This window comes from Canis lupus, chromosome 21, assembly GCF_003254725.2.
Source record: "Canis lupus dingo isolate Sandy chromosome 21, ASM325472v2, whole genome shotgun sequence".
Taxonomy (NCBI): domain Eukaryota; kingdom Metazoa; phylum Chordata; class Mammalia; order Carnivora; family Canidae; genus Canis; species Canis lupus.
Window position 1 is genome coordinate 28,750,435 of NC_064263.1, and position 10,040 is coordinate 28,760,474.

General features: G+C 40.9%; 1 protein-coding gene across 1 annotated transcript; it reads left to right on the forward strand.

Moving 5' to 3' along the window:
* Nucleotides 1–8,043: 8,043 nt before the first annotated feature.
* Nucleotides 8,044–8,985, forward strand: LOC112667905 (olfactory receptor 52H1-like). The gene has a single exon (XM_025459963.1). The coding sequence runs from the start codon at nucleotides 8,044–8,046 to the stop codon at nucleotides 8,983–8,985; it is 942 nt and encodes a 313-aa protein (XP_025315748.1).
* The last annotated feature ends 1,055 nt before the right edge of the window (nucleotides 8,986–10,040 follow it).

Below are 10,040 nucleotides of genomic sequence, written 5' to 3' on the forward strand. Positions count from 1 at the left end.
TTGCCAATTTGCAGTGTGGCAGGATATAAAATAAATGCCCAGAAATCAGTGGCATTTCTATACACTAACAATGAGACTGAAGAAAGAGAAATTAAAGAGTCAATCCCTAGTTATTCCTAGGAATAAACCTAACCAAAGAGGTAAAGGATCTATATCCTAAAAACTACAGAACACTTCTGAAAGAAATTGAGGAAGACACAAAGAGATGGAAAAATATTCCATGCTCATGGATTGGAAGAATTAATATTGTGAAAATGTCAATGATACCCAGGGCAATCTACACGTTCAATACAATCCCTATCAAAATACCATGGAAAAATAAATTGAATCACCAAGTAGATATACTTGTATATGGACAAATGTAAAGAGGCTTCTAGAAAAGCTCTTTTCAAACTGTCAATGTGGAAGGACCGTTTTTTTTTTAAATTCCCAACAACTGTAGATTAAGTCTTTTGTAATAAAATAAATAAAATAAAAATAAAATAGAACACATAAGTCTCATTTCTAGTCTTGTATTGAAAGCATAAAATATATTACAGTAAGTATTACTAATGTAAACACAGCACACAAATGAAATACTTGCAGAAATGTATGCACTTTTTCTTGAAAGTGTGCAAATCGGTGTTTATTTTTTTTCTTTTTTTTTTAAAATCGGTGTTTAATATAGACAAATTATATTACTTTGTGAGATTTTAGCATTCTTTAATTGCAGTTACACAAGAAGTCAGCAGTGGAATAGTGAAAGCCTCATAGTAAAGATCTAAATATAACTTTAGAAGCAATGCCATGCTCTTGTGTATCATATTTATAAAATTTAATGTATCAAAGGAGCTTGCATCTTTCTTGTTAATTTATCTAACATATGCTGGCTTGAGATCAATGCTACTTGTAAGCAATAATTTATGTTTATTTTTTGTGTGTGTCGGGTAACATTTTGTCATGCTAGAAACAAGGAAACCTGCCTCTAAAATTTCTATTATCAAGAATAGAAGAAATGATTTCGAAGAAATTTGATCATTTTGAGAACATTTATTTGAACTTTTTATTCAAAATTAGCTAAGCATTGCTATATTCTCATTATTCCAACAATTTATCTTCTGTGTTTACACTAAATTCAACTGATCTTTCAATGAAAGAAATAGTCTGGATCCTTGATTTTCTATCTGTGGATTTTGCGTGATGGAAGATGAAATTCAACACATTCTATTCAACGTGCATGGTGTTTAGTGATGAATTTTTATTTTTACAAATGCCTAATATAGAGTTCATCACTTATTTATTTTTTTATAAATTTATTTTTTATTGGTGTTCAATATGCCAACATATAGAAAAACACCCAGTGCTCATCCCGTCAAATGCCCACCTCAGTGCCCGTCACCCAGTCACCCCCACCCCCCGCCCACCTCCCCTTCCTTTTTTTATTGATAATTATTGGTACTTTGTGGAATATGACATAACATTCTGGAGAAATTCTGATCTTTCAAACTTCTAACTTGCATATCTACCTCTCAAACTCATCCACCAGTGATAAATACATTGCATGAAAGTAGCAAGCATATTAAGAATACCAAAGATGACAAAAAAGAAAATCTGGATGCTCCATTCATATCCTTAAGAGGTAGGAACAAAAATGTTTGTTCTTTTGCACAAACACTAAAGGTTTAGTCCATAGTTCAAACATCTCAGTGGAAGTTTTCCCCACAATAGCTATCAGTGCACATCAGAGAGTTCCTCTTGATTGTTTTTGTCAGCTTCTGGGTCATCACACAATAAACAGGGTAATCTGGAATTTAACCCATTAAACTTTATTATTCCCCATTCTGACTACAGCAACAATCTCATTATTCAGTTTAGCTGACTTGTTTTTCCTAACAAGACTTCTGATATAAGCCCCATAATCATCTCCATTGCTGCAGTGTTGCTAGCATCATGACACAATTGTATAGGAAACTGAAAATTTAAACTATGAGGTGCCTGTGTGGTTCAGTTGGTTAAGTGTCTGACTCTGGATTTAGGCTCAGGCCATGATCTTAGGGTCCTGGGCAGATCCAGCCCCAACATTGGGCCCCATGCTCAGCTGGGAGTTTGTTTGGGAATTCTCTCCTGCCCTGCTCGCTCGCTCTCTCTCAAATAGGTGTCAGTTGGGTTTGTTATTTGAGCAGCATGAAGCAGGTCTCCATCTGAGTCTACTGTGCCCCACCCAAGGGCTCTGCAGAGACCTCCCTGCTTGGCCTCTTCCTTTCCAGGGCTGAATGTATCAGGCATGGAAACCTAGGAGAACCAGGAGATTCAGCAGAGATGACTGCAGACTGCTGCAGATCCCTCATTAACAGTGCACAACTGAGACTCACAGGTTCTCAATCCCAATAGGAATGCAGCGTCCATGGCCCCCTGATGCCCTGAGAAGAGACCCATAAATTCTTTCTGCCCACTCCTGCTCTCCCCCAGGCTTGCCTGAGAGTACCTTTGGAGTCCCCAGATCACTGATGCCCTGACTACTGAATGGACAGGGTGGAGCAACAGGGACTGGAGCATCACTGGATAGATGGAGGCTGAATGTTCTTCCTCATCTCTAATCCCACCTCCCTAGCAGAGAGGTGAGAGCTCCTGACTGATGAGCAACAGGAATTCCTCAGCCAGGCTCAGTCACAGGATCTGAGGGTTCTTGAAAACATCTTCTTTTCCCAATGCTCTACCTGGATTTATCCCATAGTGATCCAAGCACTGAAGGTCCTGCCACCATGCCAGTCATTGGATGACCTAGGAAGCTACTTTGTCCTGATGGGAATGAGTTGTTCAGATTCTTTTTCAGAGAACAACATTGGGGTGCCAAGGAGAGTGTAGGTGGAGACCAGTGTGGCTGTTTGAAAAGTGGGGTCGGGTGTCACCAGTCCCTTGTCACTGTTCCTGGAACAGTAAAACATGGAAGGTGCAGTTGGGGCCTGGGAGCAGGGATTAAAGGACAATACCACCACATTCTCTATTTTCCTTGGAAGCAATCTTATATTCAATCTGCTTCTCTTGGCTCTGTTGTCAAAGGAATTTCCTTTCTTTTTTTTAAATTTTATTATTTATTCATGAGAGTTAGAGAGAGTGTTTGTGCGTGTGTTTGAGAGAGAGAGAGAGAGAGAAAGAGGCAGAGACATAGGCAGAGGGAGAAGCAGGCTCCCTGCAAGAAGCAGCCCAATGTGGGATTCCATCCCGGACCCCAGGATCATGCCCTGAGACAAAGGCAGATGCTCAACCGCTGAGCCACCCAGGTGTCCCAAAGGAATTTCATTCTTTGGTCTGATTACTTAAAATCTTAGAGTTTAAGCTAGCCTCTTAACCACTGCTTTATCCATACTCAGGACCCTTCTGATTTCAAATATCCTTTGTTCAGTCCCCACCTGATATATTTTTGTTTTGTTTTGTTTTGTTTTGTTTAAGATATAGGATGGTTGGTCAGATTACAAAATTGAGAGCTAAGAGTGCACTGGAAAGGACTCAACAGAAATGGGCTCAACAAATTTTATGACTGCTGGAAAGATTGTCAATTCTATCTAATAGTGTTGCGTATTCACTTTCACTGTGTTTTAGGCAGAATTGCTTTTCATGAGATTTTATTTATATTTACATGATTCCTGTAGAGCAGGTGCATTTATTCTTTCCTCAGTTTAGGGAAAAGAAATAAAGGAAATAAAGACATAGAGAGGTTGAGTATCTTGTGAAAAGTCCCACAGCTGGTAGGTGGCAGAACTAGGGTCTGAACCATTTACTGTGGCCACGGAGCCCGCTCCAGATCTTAACCACTGTGCTAGAGGAGGAGTACATGGCAACAAGAAAAGTGGATCATTGTACCTGGCTTCCCTCTCACTCCTACCTCCACAGAGAGCATGAGGATCATGAATTCTGATTAAACCAACGGCCAAAGTGCTTAATCCGTTCACTCCAAATCATATGACAAAGCTGGGACTGAACACATGCTGCCAGAGTTCAGTTCCCGAACTCTTCCCCTCTGCCTTCTTTCTGTGTGACTGCTTCCAGCAGCATTTAATACATTCCTTGTTCTGCTCCTCCCTGGACGGAACACTTGTGCCCCCAGCCCCTTGGGCAGGACACAGTCTGTGAGCCACTCTGAGGAGAAGCAGGCAGCGTGAGAAGGATCATCAGCACAGGAAGAGGGAGGACACGGGCTCTGGCTTGGAACCCACGGGGGCGAGGCCACAGATGGATCAAGGTGAGTCTGAGTCTGTGTCTGGTTCATGCAGGTGTGTGTGTCCCAGTGCCCCCAGTGACTCATGCCAGCAAGACAGCATGCCTGTGTGAATGGAGTCAGAACAAGGACCCCCTCAGAGTGGGGGGATCCCAGGTCAGATGAGCTGCTGAATCTGTGTGAGTGGCAGAGTAGCTTCTCCTGCCAAGAGGAAAAGTGCTGTCTGCTGGGAACAAGGCAAAGACTTCCCAGGCAGGAAAGGGTCCTGGAATAGTGCCTGGAGACCTTATTCCTCGTCCCAGCTGTGTGTGACCCGAGCCTCACTGTGCATTGGTTTCCTGATCACAGAAAGGGGCATGACCGGTGATGGCTGCGTGCATCGGCAGGTAGGAGCAGCTCCAGGGCTCCAGGCTGTGGCTCAGAGACACAGTCTCCTGCCCAGGAGTCAGGGGGAATGGCAATCCCACTGCCACCTCCATCAGCATGTCCCTTGTGAACCCCTGACCCTGAGAGGACACTGAGGTGTGGATGCCTGGAGATGAGTGAGAGACCCGGCAGAGAGCAGAGCAGGCAGGGGAAGATGAGAAGCTCTAGCTGTGCACCTCTATTGAGTTCATGATACAATGTTCTCACTGAAGTGAAAGTGAATATTGTCAAATGCTGCTGAGAAGTCCAGCAAGGACTCACACCCGAGTGGGACATGGACTTCACTGGTGATGTTAGCAAAAGCTACTTTGGTGGAAAGATGAGGATAGATCTTGGAAACTAGCCCTTTATCTGATACGTCATTTGTAAATATCTTCTCCCATTCCGTAGGTTGTCTTTTAGTTTTGTTGACTGTATCCTTTGCTGTGCAAAAGCTTCTTATCTTGATGAAGTCCCAATAGTTCATTTTTGCTTTTGTTTCTTTTGCCTTCGTGGATGTATCTTGCAAGAAGTTACTGTGGCCGAGCTCAAAATTAATAGAAATGATATTAGCATGAGTTAAAAAGGTAAGTAGGACATGAAAAGCGTGTATGTGGTATAGATAACTACACATCTAGCTATGATGAGAGAATTTAATTACTTTTTGTAATTTCTACTAGAAAATATTTGAGCCCATTTTAATTGTTTCTTTTTATTTTATTATTTTATTTTTTTACTGGAGTTCAATTTGCAAACATATAGCATAACACCCAGTGCTCATCCCATCAAGTCGCCCTTCAGTGCCCGCCACCCAGTCACCCTCACACCCCGCCCACCTCCCCTTTCACCACTCCTTGTTCATTTCCCAGAGTTAGGGGTCTCTCATGTTCTGTCTCCCTTTCTGATATTTCCCACTCATTTTTCCTCCCCTCCCCTTTATTCCCTTTCACTATCTTTCATATTCCCCAAATGAATGAGACCATATAATGTTTGTCCTTCTCCGATTGTCTTATTTCACTCAGCATAATACCCTCCAGTTCCATCCACGTCGAAGCAAATGGTGGGTATGTGTCGTTTCTAATGGCTGAGTAATATGCCATTTTAATTCTTTAAATGTTGAAAGAGTAGAAATTTTAAACGCGTTTGTTGAAGGCAAAGGCAAGAAGAGAATGAATGATTATGAAGATTGGAAAGATTTGAGAGAGAACGGGTTGGCTTTTTGGGACCAGATATGAAAGGGAGTTGTACGATTGTAACAGGAAATAAAATGTAGAGGATATGTATGTGCGTGTGTATGTGTATATACATACATATGTGATGTGATTGCTGTCTTACGTGATTGCATATCTAATGAGTTTAAATCTGTATGAAGTGAAATAAAAAAAACTGTCTGTTGAGAAGGAGATAGCTGGAGTTGGTGGATGTGCTTGGAAAAAATTAGGAAAAACTCACAGGGAGATGATGCTGAGCTAGATCATGTTGATAGTCATCAGGCAGTGTTGACAGTGAGCTTTAGTTTGATGATCATGAGATTATGGAAATAAAAACATACTTGGCTAAGGGACTTTCCGTCTTGATCTGAAGGTGTTATTAGGTTTTTGAATCTAGGAGTTGAGTTTTGCATACATACGTGATGGGAGGTCGGTGGAACAAGGGCAAGCAAAATACGTGTAAGAAAGCGGTTGATGTGATGAATCAGAATTTAACTTAGATCACCTAGGTTAAATTTAGTATCTTCTTCCATACGAATATCATATATATGCCATTTGCCATACACTCTATAGAGAATTATCTTTCTCACATGAGAGTCTAAGAAAAGACTCGCTGGTTTTATTTGTAGCTCTAACATTTGCTTACCTTGTGGCCTTTGGCAGATAAATTACCTTCTCTGTGCTCCATTTCTGCATCCTGAAAATGTAGGCAACATTATTACCTATCTCATAGAGTTTTTAAGAGCATTATAGAAGTGATTTCATGTAAAGTTGTAACTTGTGTAGTACTGTGAAAGTTTCCAAAATATTATTTTTTATGTTATGGAATTTCCTTGTTTGCTTTTATCTTAACCTGGGATTTAAATGTGTCAATTGTATATTTCCTCCACTAGAGGTCCTCTCTGTATTTACCAAGAGCAAACTTTTTTTTTTTTTTTTTTTTTTTTTTTTATGTGGTTGGAACTAGAGGGTATTATGCTGAGTGAACTAAGTCAATCAAAGAAGGACAAACATTATATGGTCTCATTCATTTGGGGAATATAAAAATTAGTGAAAGGGAATAAATGGAAAGGAGAGAAAGTGAGTGAAAATATCAGGGAGGGTGACAAAACATGAGAGACACCTAACTCTGGGAAATGAACAAGGGGTGGTGAAAGGGGAGGTGGGTGAGGGGTTGGGGTGACAGGGTAATGGGCCCTGAGGGGAGCACTTGACGGGATGAGCACTGGCTGTTATGCTATATGTTAGCAAATTGAACTCCAATTAAAAACAAAAACAAACACAAACACAAACAAACAAAAAACAAGGGCACACTTTTAAAGATTCCCCTTTCAGTGCTGAGAAGGGGCTGGAGGCTGAACTGTGTATATCCATTTCCATATCATTCTCCATGATGAGGCACCAAACCTCAGTCTCAGAGAACATTCTGGTCTGCAAATCCCAGGTGGTAGAGTGTAAGGGAAATCAGGAGAGTAATTGCAATTGGCGTAGGGTTAGTGTGCTGGACACACTGCAGATTGAGTGTTAGGTTTTCCACCACTGACTTCCCTACATCTCAGGCCTCTTCTCAGCGCCTGGCATCTAAGAGTGTGTCACCTGAGCAATCACCTGGTTGGCACCACAGCTGTGGTGGAGTTTTAGCTGTGAACTGTACTGACCTTGGCTCTGCCAGTTATCCAAAATGAGATCTTAGGTAAAATTTTCTCTCAGAGTGTTGGATTCTAGAGCAAAACAATAAAAAACAAATGAGGAGAATGCAAATACTTACTCAGAAGATTATTCTAAATGAGATGAACTGTGTAAAGCCTGACGTCTAGTAGGAGTCTGTCATTGTTAATTATCCTGTTATTTTCCCATTGTATCCCCACTTTTCTTAGTTTCTTTCTCTGTATGTACTTAGATTGTAGTTCTCTCTGGTCAAATCAACATATCAAATAATTGCATTATTATTAATATAATTTTTATACAATAGTATACAGTCTTCGGTATTCAAATGGGAATAGCAGTTTGAAGAGATTCCAGATGCCCAAGGGTAGGACGACTACAGGGTATCAAGTCTAGGGAATCTTTCTTAAAGAGATGAGCACTGGGAGTATCTTTCTTGGCAGATAGGAAAGAGGAGAACTAACCGGAAGGAGAGAGTGCAGGAAGAATTACCATACAATATTCTCAGGTTCACTATACACATTTTGTTTTTCAGACTCAAGATCGATTCATGAGACCACCCTGGCCATGTACAACCTGAGTAGCTACAACACAGGTGACTTCACCCTCCTGGGCATCCCTGGCCTTGAGCAGTACCACGTCTGGATCAGCATCCCCTTCTGCTTTATCTATCTCGTGGCCATTGTGGGCAACAGTATCCTCCTCTACCTCATTGCCGTGGAGCGGAGTCTTCACGCACCCATGTTCTTTTTCCTTTCCATGCTAGCCATTACAGATGTGATCTTGTCTACCACATGTGTCCCCAAATCCCTTACCGTCTTCTGGCTTGGTCCCCAGAAAATCAGTTTTCCTGGTTGCCTCACCCAGTTATTCTTTCTGCATTATAGCTTTGTCCTGGACTCAGCTATACTCCTGGCCATGGCATTTGATCGCTATGTGGCCATCTGCTTCCCCTTGAGATATACCGCTATTCTGACCTCCAGGACCACTGTCAAAATTGTTGTGGGAATTTCCTTCAGAAGTTTCTGCATTTTTGCTCCATGTGTTTTTCTTGTAAATCGTCTACCTTTTTGCGGGACACGCATCATACCACACACATACTGTGAGCACATAGGTGTGGCCCGGCTCGCCTGTGCTGACATCTCCATCAACATCTGGTATGGCTTTTGTGTTCCCATCATGACAGTCATCTCAGATGTGATTCTCATTGCCGTTTCTTACACCCTCATCCTCTGTGCGGTCTTCCGCCTGCCCTCCCAAGATGCCCGCCAGAAGGCCCTTGGCACCTGTGGTTCCCATGTCTGTGTCATCCTCATGTTCTATATACCAGCATTCTTCTCCATCCTTGCCCATCGCTTTGGCCATAATGTCCCCCGGACTTTTCACATCCTCTTTGCCAACCTCTATGTAGTTATGCCACCTGCACTCAATCCTATTGTCTACGGAGTAAAGACCAAGAGTATCTGGGACAAAGTCGTTCTCTTGCTCTTCCCTCGTGGGACTCAATGATGTAGGCCTGAAATCTGGGTGGGCAGGGTAAGTTCTTAGTGTATATTAGCTTAGAAACCTAATCTGTAGCCCTAGGTCCAGAGAAGGGACACAGATGAAAAAATTATTTGGTAATCAGAGCTGTGGTTTTGCCTGTAATTTTATTTTTTTTAATTTTTTTAATTTTATTTTTTTTGCCTGTAATTCTGGTCAGATTTTTATTTTTTTATTTTTTTTTTTTTTTTTTTTAATTTATTTATTTATTTATTTATTTATTTATTTATTTTTTATTATTATTTTTTAAATTTTTATTTATTTACGATAGTCACACAGAGAGAGAGAGGCAGAGACATAGGCAGAGGGAGAAGCAGGCTCCATGCATCGGGAGCCCGATGTGGGATTTGATCCCGGGTCTCCAGGATTGCGCCCTGAGCCAAAGGCAGGCGCTAAACCACTGCGCCACCAGGGATCCCGGCACTCAATATTTACTTATTGAAACAATAATTAGTTAATTTAACAAGCAGCTTAACTCTTAGTGTCATTTGATGTAGGTGAAAAGATTCTTTCTGACGATGTAACTTACCAGGTATAAAATGGGAATTATATTCTGGTAGGTCATCAGTTTTGGATCTAGTGAACTTTTTTTTTTTTTTTTTTTTTTTTTTTCAGTTTCTTTTTATTTTTATTTTTTTTATTTTATTTTTTTTTTAAATTTTTTTTTTATTGGTGTTCAATTTACTAACATACAGAATAACACCCAGTGCCCGTCACCCATTCACTCCCACCCCCCGCCCTCCTCCCCTTCTACCACCCCTAGTTCGTTTCCCAGAGTTAGCAGTCTTTACGTTCTGTCTACTCATTCAGTTTACAAAAAAGTATAATCTGTGTCTGGGCAACTGTGTATATATATTTTGCAATTTCTTCTTATTGCTATGAGGTAATTACAAAACTCTTAATGAAAATAATAAAATTGCATCTCCTTTTCATGACAAATATTTTTCTACAGAATCTGAATAATCTTTATCCAGCTCCATAGATCTTAGCTGTTTACACATCACTGAAGATCAAGAAACTTC